Source organism: Miscanthus floridulus, chromosome 11 (genome assembly GCF_019320115.1).
Source record: "Miscanthus floridulus cultivar M001 chromosome 11, ASM1932011v1, whole genome shotgun sequence".
In the NCBI taxonomy this organism is placed as follows: domain Eukaryota; kingdom Viridiplantae; phylum Streptophyta; class Magnoliopsida; order Poales; family Poaceae; genus Miscanthus; species Miscanthus floridulus.
In genome coordinates this window covers 51849354-51867964 of record NC_089590.1, presented here as the reverse complement: position 1 = coordinate 51867964, position 18611 = coordinate 51849354, and the positions used below count along the sequence as shown (strand labels likewise).

The window sequence follows — 18611 nt, the reverse complement described above, 5'->3', positions numbered from 1 at the left end:
CCAGTCCCTCGCGCGCAAGGATCTTCCTTGTGTGCTTTGCCTCCTTGGCGTCCTTCCGCCTCTTTTGCACCTTGGCGTGCGCCTGGTTCACTTGGTCGCCGCTGCTGCGTCCTTGGGAACGGGCGGTCGGGGAGGCTCGCACGTCTCTCATCCCCTGTTAGGAACGGCAACACAAATAAAGGACGGAAAATAGTAAGGAACGAGGAGGCCTTGGGGGCCACAGCAACGTGCGACTTACCAAAGAAAGGTACCCCTGCGATGGGCACATCGCAAACGGGGTCAGACCACCGATCTTTAGTCGCCCCTCCACCGTCTCTCTCACCCGACGAAGAATCTCCTCATCGGAGAGGGCGGAGGCGGACATCCGGATGCCCTCGATCGGCTTGTCCGATCTCATCTCAAATAGGCACCGCCGCTGAGCCATCAGTGGCAGCACCCTCCGGCGGTGGAAGGCAGCCACGACCATAGCCACCGTAAGGCTGCAGTTTCGCAGCCTCTCTAGCCCATCCTAGGAGCAGCTACAGCTTGGGCTGATCCTCCTTCGGGACGCCATACCTCCACTTCTCCGGACAGCTCTCTATGATCCGCCCGGTGTAGGGGGGAAGTCCGCCGTCATCGTTGTGGAGGTAGAACCAGCTGGTGTACTAGCGGCGATTGGTCGACGTGAGCTAGGCTAGGATGTAAAGGTGCTGCTGATCCTAGCGCACTTGGAGAGTGCAGCCGCCAGCCCTCACTGCCTTCCTCATGCCCATCATGCCTGTCGGCTTGGTGGTATGCCCCGCCCGGAAGAGGTGGAGCCACAGCTCCCAATGGGGGGCAATCCCTAGATACCCCTCGTAGACGGCGACGAAGATGGCCGCCTGCGCGATGGAGTTGGGGTTGAAGTCGTGGAGCTCCACGCCATAGTAGTGCGGGAGCGCCCACATGAACTGGTCCGTCAGTAGGCCGAGACCGCACTCGTGGAAGGACACGAAGCTCACAACGTAGCCATTACACGGCCTCGGCTCTGGCTCGCCCGATGGAGCAATCCACTCTGGCCTGTTGGGGTCGGTAACCGGACAGAGAAGGCCATTGTCGATGAGCGACTGGAGCGTCTCCATGGATACATCGAACTGACCCTAAGGGTCCGCCTCAATGACAACAGCGCCAGCCATGAGTGCGATGGAGAATACGACTATGGCGGTAAGCCTCTCTCGCTCTCTCTACCTCGCCCTTCTCCCTTCTTCTCCTCGGCGCTCTCTATTCCTAGCAACAGCTCAAGGGCGGCAAAGGCGAATGCAGGCAAGGTAAGGAGGGGAGGGGCGAGGCTCATTGCGTATTTATGCAGGAAGGGGGTGAAATGGGTAGGCAATGAAATCAGGAAAGTTTCCCTCAGATCCAGCATAGTTAATCTAGATCCGATTTAACCGCCCACACACCCACCTTTTCCTTATTAATTGCGTGAACAGTTATGTCCCATCCACTGACAGAGCATCGTGTCCGACTGCAGCAGCGGCAGGCGTGGTTCTGCCTCCCCGAGAAAATTACCTCAAAAGGAGCGCCTGCCGTTGTCAAGCCAATGGGGGGGGGATATCCCCCACCTAATTCCTTTCAGACGAAGGAACTAGGCACCGAGCCCGTTACGGTCCAGGGGTTCAAAGGCTGGGCCCTTGAGGGTTTCGACAGCCGCCCTAGGGCAATAGAGTCAGGGACGACCATGGGCGAGCCCATGTGGGGCTAAGGCCCAAGCAAGCGAAACAGTTGGGATGCCCTAAGTCATGTCCGAGACCGGTAGGGAGGTCTCCGAATGGGATCCCACCATAGGGAGGCACCGAGCCACCGGGGCCCATCGAACGGCCCCGGCACCCACTAGAGAAGCCCTCTGGTACTTTTGGAGTGTGTCTCTGGACCGCTAGCCGACCCCTATCGAATGGGGCATGGGCCTCCACTTGGACTTACTCGATAACAGCTCACTAGAAGTGTCACCGCTCGCGCCCACTGAGGGTAGCTTGGCATATTCCACCCCTCCTTCCGAGCGAAAAGGATGCGCGAGGGTCACACAAAAAGCCAGGGGAACCCCTGATGGCCCTCTTGCTCTGTGCAGAGGCTAGGGGGCTCTTCCTGCAACCTTGCCGAGACCCAGCGACCTAGGCTCGCACCCAAGGGGGCTCGGTAAACAACCCCTCCTTCCAAATGAAAAGGATGCGCGAGGGTCACACAAAAAGCCAGGGGAACCCCTGATGGCCCTCTCGCTCCATGCAGAGGCTAGGGGGCTCTTCCTGCAACCTTGTCGAGACCCAGCGACCCAGGCTCGCACCCGAGGGGACTCGGCAAATAACCCCTCCTTCCGAACGAAAAGGATGCATGAGGGTCACACAAAAAGCCAGGGGAACCCCTGACAGCCCTCTTGCTCCATGTAGAGGCTAGGGGGCTCTTCCTGCAACCTTGCCAAGACCCAGCGACCTAGGCTCGCACCCGAGGGGGCTTGGCAAACAACCCCTCCTTCCAAACGAAAAGGATGCGCGAGGGTCGCACAAAAAGCCAGGGGAACCCCTGATGGCCCTCTCGCTCCATGCAGAGGCTAGGGGGCTCTTCCTGCAACCTTGTCGAGACCCAGCGACCCAGGCTCGCACCCGAGGGGACTCGGCAAATAACCCCTCCTTCCGAATGAAAAGGATGCACGAGGGTCGCACAAAAAGCCAGGGGAACCCCTGACAGCCCTCTTGCTCTATGTAGAGGCTAGGGGGCTCTTCCTGCAACCTTGCCAAGACCCAGCGACCCAGGCTCGCACCCGAGGGGGCTCAGCAAACAACCCCTCCATCCGAACAAAAAGGACGCGTGAGGGACACATGAAAAGCCAGGGGAACCCCTGATCGCCCTCTCGCCCCATGCAAAGGCTTGGGGGGCTCTTCCTGCACCCAGGACGAAGACAAGCGACCTAAGCTCGCACTCGAAGGCTCGGAAAACACAATAAAGGGCATTGAGCCTGTTACGGTCCAGGGGTTCAAAGGCTGGGCCCCCGAGGGTTTCGACAGCCGCCCTAGGGCAACATAGTTAGGGACAACTATGGGCGAGCCCGTACATGGCCAAGGCCCGAGTGAACGATTGCTCGGGGCGCCCTAAGTCGTGTCCGAGACCGGTAGGGAGGTCTCCGAATGGGATCCCACCGTAGGGAGGTACCGAGCCACTGGGGCCCATCGAACGGCCCCGACACCCACTAGAGAAGCCCTTTGGTACTCTTGGAGTGCGTCTCTGAACCGCTAGCCGACCCCTATCGAATGGGGCATGGGCCTCCACTCGGACTTACCCGATAATAGCTCACCGGAGGTGTCACTGCTCGCGCCCACCGAGGGTAGCATGGCAACCCCCACCCCTCCTTCCGAATGAAAAGGATGCATGAGGGCCGCACAAAAAAGACAGGGAAACTCCTGATCGACCTCTCACTCCACGCAGAGGCTTGGGGGCTCTTCCTGCAACCGAACCGAGGCCTAGCGACCTGAACTCGCACTCATGGGCACGGTAAACACAATAAACCCCTCGCACGATGTAAGAAAAGCCCCTGGAGGAATAAATCCACTCCTCTAGGGCCTCGGGGGCTACACCCGGTGGGTGCACTCGCGCGCACCCACCGAGGCCTCGAGTACGAAACACCATCCCGCCAGGAGCTGCCGTGAGCCGAGTCTCGTCAAAACCTCAGGAAGAGCGCTCGCACTCTCCCTGAGGCTCGGGGGCTACTGTCGGGTACCATAAAAAGGGGTCCCCTGAACAAGAGCCAAAGCTAATTGCTTAAACCCTTTAAAAATCAAAGCCAAGAGACAACTATTGGCTAAACCCCAACCATGTCTGAGCCCACCGACTCTCTGCCTTGATCGAGGCCTCACACGAGTGGCCTCAGACGGTCTACCGATTCTCCATCTCGCTCGAGGCTGCCTCGTAAGGCCTCGGACGGGGAATCGATTCTCCGACTCGCCCGAGGCCCTGCCTAGAAGGCCTTGAACGAGTTACTGATTCTCCGCCTCGCTCAAGGCCGGCTTGGCAAACAACCCCATCGCCTCCACCTCAACCAACTTCTTGGACAAGATGTCACGTCCGACCAGCACATTCAACCGCTCCTGCAATATTAGCCGAACGACAGCTCAACATAGCGGAGTGGCCGACGAGACGCCAGTCACATCGAAGCCATGTCATCCGAGATGGGACAGAGCAGGGGTTACCGGCCGCTGTGCTTAGCACTGTGCCCACGACTGACACCCATACCACACTATGCTACCTAACCCCTGCTCTAGGAACAACGCGGCATGGGGAGTCAAGTCCAGGTCACTATAGCCTTGGAATCAGTGTACAGGACCAACGGCTCCCTCCATGCCTTGGCAATCTATTTCAGGGTCTCAGCAACCTTGGGATTTGCGCCCACCGAGCCCCCCATGATGGCTCGGCCTCGGCACCAACTGAGCCTCGGCTCTTCACGTGGTCAACACACTACGACCGGCATGCCGCCCGCCAGGCCCTGCGTCAAGCTATCACTAGAGCTCCCACATCGCATAGGATCGGATGTGACCGGCGCATTGCTCCAACACTTCAAGGGCAGGACCACTCCATCGACCATGCCGCCACAGTCAGAAGCTACAGGGCTCGGACATGCCACCTCTGTTCGCACGACGCCGCGTAATTAACACATGTATCACCCCTGTCCCCCCTTCAACTATAAAAGGGAGGGACCGGGGCCGCTTCTAGGGGAGAGGGACCCGAGCGCACAAGATAGATGAACACGTATAGGAAGACAGACTCACTCTCATGCTCGCACTCACCCAGGCATAGGCGGGTTCACGAGGTAGACGAACACACGCTCGACACTCTGTAACGCGCATGCTTCCCCGCTGCCTGAGATCAACATCTCAAGCAATCCACGCCGCTCCACGTAGAGACCTGGGACTAGCTCCCTCTCTCGCTCTGCTTGAAACCCCCTACTACAAGCATTTTGGTGCAAGGAATACAAGATCGACCTCTCAGACTGGACGTAGGGCACCTATTGCCCGAACCAGTGTAAACCTTATGTCTCTTGGCATCACCATCCGGGATTAGGAGCACGCAGTACATTTTTACTAGTTGGTTGAGGGCCCGCCGGTCTGAAACACCTACAGTATGCTACTAATATTTTGTTGGAATGTCGTTGTGTAGGACCATGAGAGGTGCTTTTTCTTTCAGTGGATCGATGGTGCAGACAAGTTTGATCCTACTACCTCTTTTTTGACGATTGGTTTAGAGGGAGACATCCACGTGAGCACTTCAAGCGGTGGGTTCCACCCCCCTAACCCTCTACCAATGATGGCTAAGGAGAAGCACCTAGCCACAGTTAGACAACTCGAGGAACCTCCTCTGTGCGATTACGGAGATCGAGCTATGATAAACCCTGAGAATACGTTGGAGTTTATGTGTCCAAACAAAGCATGAAGTAAGTGCAAAGTGTATGTCTTGAAATCTTGAGCTATATGTGTTCATGTACTAATGTCTCATTATTTAGGTGTTTTCAATGGCGAAGTGTCATTTCAAGGAGTGGTTGTATGGTCCTAAGAACCAATGGCTGGAAGAACCGCGAAGGGTTAAGGAAAAGAAGAAAGAAAGGGTAATCTACAAAGCACCTACTGTCATGTGCGAATGTGGTGTAATTGTGTAAAATCCAACTATGGCCTAGTCCCTTCGGAGCTTGGAATAGGCCATTATTGTGTCCATATGATTGAGTATGATGAGGTTCATTATTTTTCTGGTAAACATGAAATCGTATTTTGTTTGTTTTGCTAAGACATATATGATATAATATTTCTTTTGAACAGAGCACTAGGAAATACAGTTGGGAATGTTATGATGGTTAAGGTAAGTTCTTGGATGAACTGAAGAAGAGGCAACTAATTGCATGAAAGAGGGGATATGGACCTGACTATGTCAACCTATTCGTTAAACATCACAAAGAAAAGATGCGTGAGTTTGCTAGACAGCACAGTATTTGTAACTCGATCGATGTTGGGCTTAACAAATGGGGATTGGAGAGGCGGATGACGTTAGAGGAGGAGAGGGCAAGGAATGAGGCAAGGGAGGAGACAAGAGTATAGATGTAGGTCTTGAATGAGCATGTTGCTACATTATGTGCCAGTGAGTGCTTGAAAACCTTTTTTTCGTTGCCTGGTTTTAAATGTAATATAATCGCGTTGCTAACTGATTGCATTTTATACATGAAGGGATTGGTTGCAGCGGGAAACATGCTGTAGAGGTGGCTCGTGCAAGGTATGAGGAGAAGAAGTTAGATGACCATAGATCGTGAGCTGGTCGCACCGTTCAATCATCGATTGTGTTGTCTGATGAGGGAGACGAGGATGAGGATGACACTGCCAAACTGAGTGAGCTCATTGCTCTAGCAGAGGCGGGCATGCAGGCACATGAGGCTAAGGACAACACTGGTAGACTTAGCGAGCTCATTGCTCTAGCAGAGGTAGGCATGCAAGCACAGAAGGCTGAGGATGACACTGGCAGACTGAGCGAGCTCATCGCTCTAGCAAAGGCGGGCTTACAGGCGGAGGAGGATGACGACACGTTCTTCACTCAGGCCGCAGCGGCCGTAGATGAAGTGACGGCCGCTTACTACAAGCGACAGGCAGGTCAGAGCAACGCAGTTGAGCCTAGCCACAGCAACAGGGTTGTAGTAGAGGACTGGTACTCGGATGATGAGTTGCTTACTCAGTACGTTTTAGACTAAGGATTTGGAAGTGCATTTGCCCCTATGTCTACTGTTGGCACGTAGTTGTAGTATTAATATGTTGTGTAATGTGGCATAGTATTGAACTTTTCATTATGTGGTTGTTTTCATTATATATGGTCTTAATATTCCGCTTAATGATACGGACGTATTGAAATGTGAACACGTGCTGCAAAAAAACCTAACGACGTACGTCATTATATAAATCAACACACGAAATACATTAAATGGCATGCGACTACATATACTGAACCTAGGTATAGAGTTTCCTTCGACTAAACCTAACATGCCTTAGGTAATTAAACCTAACATGCCTTAGGTAATTAAACCTGGGTACATGTGAAAAAGATAAAGTCATCCTAATAGTGTGGCCACATAGCAAATTGTGTTGCACATTCTCCATAGTAGCCTCCCGTTGTTGTTGTTGGTGGTGGCGAGGGTGATGGGGGAGGCCCCTTGTTCTTGTGGTTAGGGCAGGTGCAATATGGATTATTGCAGAGTGCCTCCTGTGAATCGGCACCATTGTTGTTGTCGTCCTGTCCATCGTCCTTGTAACCGCTGCTAACTTCCCTTTCTAGATTGAAGATACGGTCCTATAGGTAGTAGATGTACTCCGCATATGGATAAATAGGTCAAGGATCGACCCACCTACTGAACCCATAGTTTTCTTCGGCCAAGGAAGACTACAATAAGTATGTCGTGTAAGTTATATACAAGACAAACATATTGAAGAAACAAATAGTAATAGCAATTACCCATGCTCGCGAGCATTTGAAGAAACAATGACCTCCATCTATTCCCTCGATGAACATCTGCACTAGGCAGTCCTCACCATACATGCATTTTGGTCACTCTTTTTTCCTTTTATCGTATCCTCTCAGTGGTGCCTCTTTGGTGAAATCACTTTTGCTCTCAACTGGGAACCTCTCATAAAGAGCTTCCTCAAAGAAATTGGGACCAAGAGGACTCTCCCACCCCCAGGTAGTTCCCTTCCCCTTTCCTCTCCCTCTAGACGACCCTCTAGACATTGGTACTGCAACGAAAGCAAATGCTGAGGAGTGTTCTTCTTCCTTGTTGTGTGTGTGAATGAGAGGGAGTGAGTGGTTATTTATAGGTTGAGAGGAGGAATGGAGGCCTCTCAATGTGCCATGTCAGCGATCCGTGTGCCTCTTCACCTCAGCCCTTAGATCAAACAGTCATAAGATGGATGGTGGAGATAGAGTGGAGTTATGCTTCCTTGCATGCCAGTACAATATCAGTGATGTGATAATTCGATGCTGTCCTTGTATCTAAAAAGTCTATGTTTATTGTCTGAAAAGCATAAATTCGTTCACTGTTGCTTGGTAACCCTAGATTCATCTACAAAGTGTATGTACGATACGTTTGGATTATACACGTTCTAATAAATTTATAGTTAATCTGTGTACTACATTTGTGCCTTTGTAGAAGTGTAGTATGATTAATGTTTCATGGGAAAAATTCACAAGAGTTTGCCTTGTTTTTGAGCATCCACAGTTACAAACAGAGACATCAATATATATTCCAAACATTTAATCATCCAAGGAGCATAATGCAACCACAACGAACATCACAACCAACATAATATGTCATGCAAAGTCCAAATAGTCCACAATGTCCATACAATCCCAAATTGTTATAGAAAAGTAAATACAAAATCCATAATAGTTCATACTAACAGCTATCACATCCCTCACTGCCTCCTACTCTTGCCCTTACCCTTGTGACCCATAGTGCTGGTGCCTGGAGTGTAAGGGTCACATGGATGGCGTCGCCTAGTGCCTAGAGGCGGTGTAGGATGAGTCGAGGGAGCGTCATGGAGCTGAGAGGGGCCAAGCTCATCATGCCTCTTGTCCATGTCCTCCTCCTCCTCCTCCTCCTCATCCTCGTCCTCGTCCCTGTGCCCTATAGCTGCTTGACTAGAGGAACCCAAGCCTCCTCTTCCTGCAGAAGGAACGTACACGTCTTGTGTCGTGTCTGTCCTGCAACCACAACGACCAGCCGCACGATGTAGACAACGTGACAGCCTCTATTGTACAAAACTATGTTAACTGAAAGAATATAACGTATTAATGATATGTTTGAAAGAATATTTTTAATCTTATGTCCAGGAAGCCAAGTATGTAGTCGTCATTGACTCTCGGCCGAACGCGCTCGATCTCTTCAACTGAGCATTTCAGTGTATTGCCCTGCAACAAAGTTCTCAATAATAATACTTCTGAATAGATAGCAATAGGTTTTGTTTTCTTTTGTATAAGAATCTAACGTATTATAAGGGTTATACGGCTCGAAGGTTGCACTAACTACAATAGATAACTCCTAATGTCGGTCCAAGAACGCCTAATGTATTGTTATGCAACTTAACGTACAAAAATAAGGCAATTGGATTACCACTCTGTCCAAGATCGGTCCTGCCTCCACCTGCCTTCCTGCACGAGTTGACTGGTCGTACGTCATGTCTTCATCGTCGGAGGACTCAATGTTGGCGTAGTCAGCTTCGGTCCACTGTAGCCTCAGCCTGCACCGTGTCGCACGCTGGTACCAAGCTTGGTACTGCCTGAACTCATGGTTCGTGTGTGGCTCGTTGTTGTCGTCCATGTTGTCGTGCATCTCCTCCCATTCCTCAATGAAGGACTGGTGGTGCCTCTCCCAGTCAAAAATCTTCTTGTTCCTCTGACGATCCAACCTACACGTATGTCATCGTTACATGAATCCATGTACGTGTCACCATATTAATAGAAATGGACCATCATCATGAGACATTTGAAATATCAAAACACTTACTTGTGTAAGTCAATGCCAGTCGAGAACAGAGTTGTAGGCCAAAGCTGTCTCACTCCAAATTGGCGTGCAACCCTATCTGGCAGGTGGAACTCGACAACATAGAAGCAGATTAGAGGGCACCTCATCCTATAGAAGTCGTCGTCGGCCCCACAAACGTTGCTCAGCTAAAAAGGAAGTGCGTCCTCTCCACCATACGGCTCTCACTCCACCTGCAACATGTCCAAATAAGATGTTAGATGGTATACTAATCCTTTTCAAAGCAGCATGGAAAATAAAATTTACTTACACTAGATGCCGTCAGCGTATCTAGCTTGTTCGTGTACTCAATGTACTCCCGGTCTATCCTCGTGTGCAGAACCCTGACCTGGTCCCAAAGGTATGCCCACGTCGGCTCACTTACACTCACGATGATCCAAAACCTCTAGAACCCTAACCTAGTCTATCCTCGTGTGCGGAACACTTACACTCACGATGATCTAGAACCTCTGAACGGCCAACTGGAAGACAAGCCCACCTCCACAGCTGTAACAGGTACACGCATCCACCAAGTGACGGGTTGGATGAAGACCGATGACACCCCTCACACAGCTGCCGGTATAGAAAACACAAGACTGCAGAGCCCCAGCTGTACTGACTCGCCTGGTCCCAGTCACTGAGGTAGTGGATCCACATCCAGGACGCACTGTCACCCATGGCGTCGGGAAAGAGAACGCAGACAAAAAGGTGTAGGATCCACGCCCGGCATTAGTACCCAACTGTCTCCTCATTTGCCTCCTTGGGGCACTGTGCGAACTCTGCACGTAGCCAGGAGATGGGAACTCCAGAAGTGCGAGCCCCTTGCTTGCCAAGCTCATGCCCAAGGAAGGCCTCCACTTGTGCTCTCCAGCCCTCTGACCTGCACTGCCCGATGACTGGGTTGCCATGAATCCTTAGGCCTAGCATCTTCTAACAGTCCTAGAGCTAGACTATCATCTCCCCGAAAGGTAGGTGGAAGTTGTGAGTCTCTGGCCGCCACTTATATTTAAGACAAAGCAAGATTACTTATCAAAAAGTCAATCGCATGAACAAATGGCCATGAATGGAGGCAATGATTCACTTTAATACTTATCTACCAACACAGTTATCGCCGCTGAGTTGAACTTGAGCAACCCACGATGAACCTGAAAAGAGATGACATCTAGGCCAGCTCTTTGCAGGAAAGGAGTGTACCTGTCGTCGTACCGAATGTCCAAGAACCCATAGTGGGTTCTAGGACAAAGGTGCGGAAGGTCCTGCATCGAATAAAACATAGTCTCCTGTTACTTCATGAACACATGTATGAAATAAACTTATAGATTATTACCTGCCCCAGCGCAACGAGACATCCTTGGTGGGTCGCTTCGTACGTCGGGTCGAGCAGGTGGAATTGATCCATCCTACAAAAAAGTGAATGAATTAGAATTCCAATATACAATAAAACATGAACTTAGAAATGTATAAGTAATTGACACAAATACAAGCATAAATTGAGACATGCATAATTAAATATATGAATACAACAAATATAAAATAATAATATAAACCAATAGTCCTACCTCACTAATCTGTCAACGGCAACTTCGTGAGTTGTGGCCAAGTCTACTACACTTGCCGCACTCGTACTGCTCTAGATCAGTAACAAATGGAGTTCCTCTCCCACGCCTAGTTCTTCCGGGTATCTGATCCATAATCCTCCTATGCCTCGTCCTCTGCCTTGATCCACGCTTGTTCCAATGGTAAGCTAGATCCGCAATGTACTTCAGCCCATCATATGGAGGCCACTCTCTAGGGTCCCGGAAAGGCACGAAGCGGGGGCTCCATGTGTTCACAAGCGTGTCGACACTGAACTCATGAGGTATCCTCCTCTCGATATTATAGTTGCGATGCCTAGCTGCTACCACCAAATGAGAACATACAAAGTGGTATTGCCTTGGTTTACCATAAGTGCACTTGAAATCTTGGAGGACAACCACATGTATCCTTGACTCTCGGACCTCGCCGTCGGACGTTGTACCGCCCCTATGCTCGACCTAATAAGTCCCTGTGGCATGATCAAAGCATACAACCTCATGTGTGCCAGTCCTTTCTCTTGCCTTCTCTAGGCGTTCCTTTGGTTTCGGAGCCCATATCTCTCCATCACTCCGCAACTGCAATGCATGGGCGTGTCTATCGTTGAACCAGGCAACAAGCTTATAGAAGGTGAATTGAACGATTGCATTTATGGGCATATCACGTATCCCCAATAGCAACTTATTGAATGACTCTGCCATGTTGCTGCACTGAAACTCGTACCTCCAGCCACTGGCGTCGTGAGCTCTCATCCATTTCTCCAAATCCCGCATCAAACCTGTGAGCCATTGTCTACCTTCTGTATTTGATGCGGTTCTGACCTGCTCCAACTTTTCCTTAAAGTACTTGTCCTCAAGCTATCGAGCAGCCTCCTGAAATAGATCAAAGTTACCCTTGACACCATCCTTTCGGAGTAGATTCTCGGCAAGGTGCTGAGTACACCAATGATGGTGCAATGGTGCATACCCCTCTATCTGCTCTTGCACGGCATTAAGTTTGCCTAGATGCCTATAAGATATGACGCCAACCTCCCTGCCAGGCCCAACCACATGTATCCGGACTAGCCTCAAGAACCATCCCCAACTATCATTGTTCTCCTTCTCAACCAAGGCAAATGCCAAAGGAACCAACTTGTTGTTCGCGTCACAGGATATGGCTATAAGAAGTATGCCCTAGTATTTGCTAATCAAGAACGTACCATTAATGGAGAAGACAGGACGACAGTGCCTAAAGGCCTCGACACACTGAGGGAAGCACCAGAAGGCACGGAAGAATATCTGCCTCCCATCCTTCCATGCATTATGTTTTGGGATGTACTCATAATGCATGCCTGGATTCACCGCTTTGATTGCATTGAAAAGAACTGGCAGCTGCTCATACGATCATACCCATCCTCCCAGTCCCCATATATCATCTTCCACGCTCGCTGCTTAGCCCTCCATGCTTTACCATAAGTTATCACATATCCTCCATACAACGCTTCAATGGTCCTGATAATTGTCCTCACCTTCATGTTGGGTTCTCCCTGCAAAATTCCCATCATCCGCTTGGTAATGAAGGTAGATGTCAACTGCCGATGCCTTAGTGTCAGCTCATGGTCAGCACAATTGTGTGGCCCGACAACTTTTGTGATCTTCCATTTTCCGGTTACTTGTTGCTTCCTTGAACAAACCCTCCATGGGCAGCGTTCCTTGTCACACACAACTATATAACGACGCTCCACATGAATGCAATACCCTGTAAGGCCTCTTTCGTATCACTGCAAAAGCCTGCAACCACCTCTTCAAAGCAGGGAGGTCATTAAACACCCTCCCATTCTCAATTATCATGTTAGGACCGGCCTCAGGAGCTTCTAGGAGCTCATCATCACGTCCTTCTACAAATGCCTGATCGAAATGAGCAAGATCGCTGAACTCGTGAACTCTAGGATCATGGCGGCCGGGAAAGATACGCCTCATCATCTCAACATCACTCTCCGTCAGCTCTCCAATAGGGCGATCGTCATCAGAATCAAGAGCCCTAGCCATCTCATATGGCTCCGAATCATGCATAATTTCAACACTATTTGACCCACGGAATCCATCTCCAAAGTGCATTTACGCAGCAATAGGGGGCACATCCACATTTTTAGGATTGTCTCCTGCAACATCATTACAGAAATAAGGAAAGAATGAAAGAAATAGATGTAAGGAACGGGGTAAGCTCCCAAAAACCATACGGTTAAGACACTTACTCAGATGATTCTGTGTCAAAGGGATCTCATAAGGAGGATCTGGCACGAAAAAATGAGTCTGACAACCATCTCCAAATACCGCATTGGGGGCAGATTGAGCATCGGGAACCGTAGGTGCAATCTGCACATGCAGGTAAGGTTTCGGAATGGGAGGGTCCATGTATGCCTGATGATCCATTGCTGGGGTAAACCCATGAGGAATGGGATCAACTAACACCCGACGCACAACCACGTCCAAACATTGCAGCTGGCTCTTCATAGCCGATCTTACATAGTTCTTCCACTGATCCGCACAACCAATTGAGATCATTCATCTGAAGATGTTCGGAGGACAACCTAGGTGCAGTACACCATCAACTGCAATGACATCATCTCCAAGGCAATGCAGCTCCTCCCGAGCCCTTGCAACCATGTCACTAAATGAAGACCTATCATTGAATAGCACAGGCACGCTTTGCATGTCAAGAAACTCAACATATCCATAGCGATCGCTTTCAACGGTGCTTCCATGATATATAGTCACTAGGTTGTCCATCTAATTCAAACACGTAACGAAACACATATCCTTTAGTCTAAATTAGACGATAGATAGTACCAAACAAGTACTTTCTAACTACAAACTAAGTAATCAAGATAATAACTACGTATATATTTATAGTGTACTCACTAAATAGCTAGATCATATGTAGATAACTAAAAATATAACTACATATCTAAGTAGCTATCTAACTATATCTATGTGCCTATGTGTCTATGTTTCTATCTATCTACATATATATCTCACTAGATCACTAACTAAATCAACTACCTGAGTCATCACATTAACTAATAAATAACAAATGCCAACTAAGTAGGTACATTGCATATTCATAATTTTTACCTTTCCGGGCCGGCGGATGATGGACGTGGGTTAGGCTGAAGATCCGGGCCGGCGGTGGCGCGGCAAACGACAGCGGTGGCGCGCGACGGGCGCGGGATGCCCGGGGCTACGCACGGCGAGTCCGGCTCGACGGGCGCGGCCTTGGGCCGACGGTGGAGGGCAAGGCGAGGACGGCGGTGGAGGGCGGCGGAGGCGTCGCGGCGTGGGGGCGGCGCAGCGCTACAGCACGCCGAGGCGCGGCGCGGGGCGGAGGGCGGCCTCGGCGCGGCACGGGGCGGGGGGGGGGGGCGCGGGCACGGCCTCGGGCGCCGCGCGGGAGCGGGTGCGGGCGCCGGAGCAAGCGCGGCCTCGGCGCGGCGAGGGGCGCGACGCGGGGCGGCGGCGCGGGCGCGGTGCGGGAGCGAGCGCGGTGGCGGGCGCGGCGTGGGCGCGGCGGTGGCGCGGGCAAGGGCGGCGGCGTCGGCGGGGCTAGGGCGCGAGAGGAAGAAGAAGAGAGGAATGACGCGGACCCGTTAGATATTTCCAAGCTCGGCGCCAGAGGCATGTCATCGACCGTGCCCAAGAGCTCGGCGCCAGAGACGCTGGCGCCGAGCTCGGCGCCAGCATCAATGGCGCCGAGCTAAGGGTCCATTTCCTGAATTCTTTCCGCCAGGAGTCTATTTGTAAGAAACTTTTTTAAAAAAGGGCCTAATTGTAAAAAAATTCGAGCAAACCCCCAACCCAATCTCCAATGCCGATCCGTGCTGATGAGAAACAGGCCGTTTGCAGGAATTAACGAGATATCAATTAACAATTGTATTGACAGTCTAAGATATTGACAATCTTATTCATATTCTGCAAAGAGAAGCAAGAAGAAAGAAATAAGAACTACGAGTTGGCTGCATCACATCAGTATGTGTTTGGTCGTTACTATAATCTTTAGATACATGCTACAGTTGCTGCGGTAAATAATTCTAATTGGCAGAATTACCCATGCTCTAACCACAACCTGACACATCAACTAGGAATGGGCCTTCATGAAAAAAAAACTAGGCATGGGTAACACCGTTCCATAAGGCACGCTGAAAAGGTGAAAGGGAACTAATTTTGAAAGCACTTAAGCACTTTCGTGTGTAAGGAAAGCACATAATATTTTCCTCACCAAGGCCAAGGGATCCCATAGCTCGGCAGCATTTGCAGCGCCAGCGGCGACCAGACTCCCCACTGCAATCCACCAGACAGGGAGCTTATCGACAAATAGTCCCGGAGATCAAGGCGCGGGAAACCTTATTTGAAGAGATACGGTTCATTCATGAGAATCGCCGACATAACACACATGCACATAATTTAGCAAGGAGTAATATTTATGCTAGTATAGGTTGACATGTGTGGCTGCTCAGACCGCTGCAAGGCGTTTGTATCCCAGAACCAATTGTTCTTTAATTGTGTCTGAAGTTTCTCAAAAAAAAAATCTATAGCAACAGGATCAGTACAATTTGAAATGATTCCTGCCATTAAGGAAGGCTGAAATCTAGGCCTACTGATAGAGAACAGCTCTACTGGTAATATTTATAGAAGCCAACAACAATTTACTGGAAGCAAAACTTCAGAAGTAGTCGAACAGGGCACCAGTAACAGGATCAGTACAGTAATCGTCAAAGGAGAATTTGAAATGATTCTTGCTAGTAAGGAAGGCTGAAATCCAGGCCTACTGATAGAGAACAGCTCTACTGATAATATTTCTAGAAGCAACAACAATTTACAGGAAGCAAAACTTCAGAAGTAGCCGAACAGGGCACCAGTAACAGGATCAGTACAGTAATCGTCCGAGGAAATTTTGGACATGATTCTTGCCAGTAAGGAAGGCTGAAATCCACGCTCTACTGAAGAAGATGCTAACATAGACAGCTCCGCTGATAGTGATAGTGGGAAGGAGCAGCAGACTTCACTCCGCATCAGGTTGAGGGGGGAGCTCAGGATGCTGAAATCCAGGCTCTGCAACTGGTTCAGCGTTCCTCTTCATCAGTATCTTATTCAGTTGAGTTCTCTCCTCAAAACTCGCTATCAGATTGGGAATTGCCTTTACAAGCATCATCTCGCCCAAAGCTCCAACCACGTCATCTAATGTGTTAAGTGCCCTCAATTCATGTGAGCCTGGTCTCCTCACTCTAATGTTGTGAAAAGGAGCTGGGGCAGCAGTATGCAACGCTGGCAACGGCCCCTGGTTGCACTGGAGTAGCAGCTCAGACGAAAATAGGCCCCAGTCGTGCAGCAGAATCCATAGACTACCATCAAGCTCAGATGAACCCTCGTCATCCTGAATTCTGGCTCGCACAGCAAGGTATATCGAACGGAATCGAAATGCCTCACCAAAAATCACTATAGCCTTCAGTAATGCCTCCTTCACTCTCTGGTTATCAGTTGGATCAATCAGTCTTCCTTTTTTGTCACGCCCACAATCTTCAAACCCAGATAGTACTTCAAACATGTCATGCATAATATAGATGCCTCCGGGTTTTGTTTCATCGCTGCATGCAGATAGGTCACCATGTAAGCAACTAAGAAACGCACACAATTAGTTGGCTAATGCAACACAGAATAGTGCAACTGACCTGTCACCATGTGAAGACTTGAAACCCAAATCGACTGCATTATCTTCTATGTCCTTTGGCAGATCAATCACGTCTGTATATCTGTACCATGTACCAGGATACCATTTGCCCTCAACTAAAAGTTGCCGACGAAATGCTACGATGTATGCATCGACGTCTCTTATCAGAACATCAACGGCATAACCGGCTTTCCAGTCGTCGATCACGTTGATTACATGGTAACTGTGACCGCTCCGCGGGTTGATTAGGGGGGTCACTGGAATGCCATGAGGACCTATCAGCTTAGATGAAATCTCCGTGGCTCTACGCCACCGGCTCTCCATCAAGTTGCAATAACCCGCATCCCCGCTTTGAATGCGAAACGTGCGAGATGGTATAGGGCGCTGTCCCTAAAAACATATATAGCATGATAGATTATGAGTAAATTGAGGCAATATACTATTATTAATTGGAAATACAAATCCTCACTGCGCACGCTAATAGAAATAAATCCTATTTTTTTTAAAAAAGAAAAGAAAATATGAACATTTGGTCCTAAATTCAATAGGATATAGGCCATGTTCGGCTTACCTCATATTCGGCTTGTTTTTTCAGCCGGAACAGTGTTTTTCTCTCACAACAATTCAGTCAGAACAGTGTTTTTCAGCCAGTTTCAGCCAAGTTTCAGACCAGCGAACGAGGCCATAATCATCGTTAGCAATAATAATAAAATTGTTCTAGTTTGTAAAACAATACTTAGGGCCTGTTTGGTTAGACTCTCCTAAAGTTTAGTCAACTAAATCTAGTCTCATTTAGTCACTTTTCACCCAAACACTATGACTAAATGGGAGTAAATAAGCTTTAGCCAACTAGTCACCAAAATGTTGCTAAAAGGGACTAAACCTCACCTTTTAGTCACTTTGAAGCCCAACACCCTGGCTAAAAATGGATTAAATCTATTAGTCCGTTTTAGTCACCCAAACTAAACACCCAGTGACTAAAGTTTAGTCCCTTATTTAGGTGACTAAAATTTAGGAGGAGGAAACCAAACAGGGCCTATCTCTACCACTATAAAGGTATATATATTTTTTTGTGCAAAATCTTAATCCTACCTGCCCCGCAATCATGAAAAGGTAACCTTCCAAACCGAAAACCCGCATATTTCCTTATAAAGAATAATATAAATAACCCCTAAACTTACATCTAAACTACAAACATTAGCTATTAATATAAACTAACCTAAAATAGCCTCTAAATTTGTAGGTATATTATCTGCATTATATATTTTAAAAGACAGTCCAATATAGTTCTATATATGCTTTCAAATTACTTAGTTTCTCATTGTTAATGTAGGCCATATATACTAGGTGGATGAAAGCAAATGAGCATTTCGATTCTGCAAAATAATACTAACTCCAGTATTTTTAAGTAGTGCTAGCTAAACCAAAATTGTACTAACCAAAGTGTCATTTAACAAAGATCCGTGGGAGTAAAAAATATTATATGTAAATCATCCATCTATAAATTTATATGCAGGAAGTGATAGTCATACCCATCTATAAACACATGTCGAAATGCAAAGGGAAAATATATGAATGAGATTGAAAGTCTATGAAATAATTGGAAACTAAACGATATCACAACCTAATATAATGGAAGTGCTAGAGTAAGATTGCAATTAGTTGGGTCTTACTCTGAATCCAGTCTGCTCAGGCGCGTAAATCCTACGTTGTCCTCCTGCAGCCATCCTCGCCAACAACCGCCCAGCCATCCTAGCAAAGATGAACATAAGTAATTCTCAGTGTCAAAGAA

The 18611-nt window shown here is 48.9% G+C and overlaps 1 protein-coding gene and 1 pseudogene across 1 annotated transcript; both read right to left on the bottom strand.

Moving 5' to 3' along the window:
• The window catches only part of LOC136491942 (cytochrome c-type biogenesis ccda-like chloroplastic protein 2), a 28867-nt pseudogene extending 12814 nt beyond the window's left edge, over positions 1–16053 (bottom strand).
• A 100-nt stretch (positions 16054–16153) lies between these two features.
• Positions 16154–17143, bottom strand: LOC136491941 (uncharacterized). Its single transcript, XM_066488134.1, has 2 exons — positions 16821–17143; positions 16154–16736 (listed from the first exon to the last, which is right to left on the bottom strand). The coding sequence occupies exons 1-2, from the start codon at positions 17141–17143 to the stop codon at positions 16154–16156; spliced, it is 906 nt and encodes a 301-aa protein (XP_066344231.1).
• Between the last annotated feature and the right edge of the window lie 1468 nt (positions 17144–18611).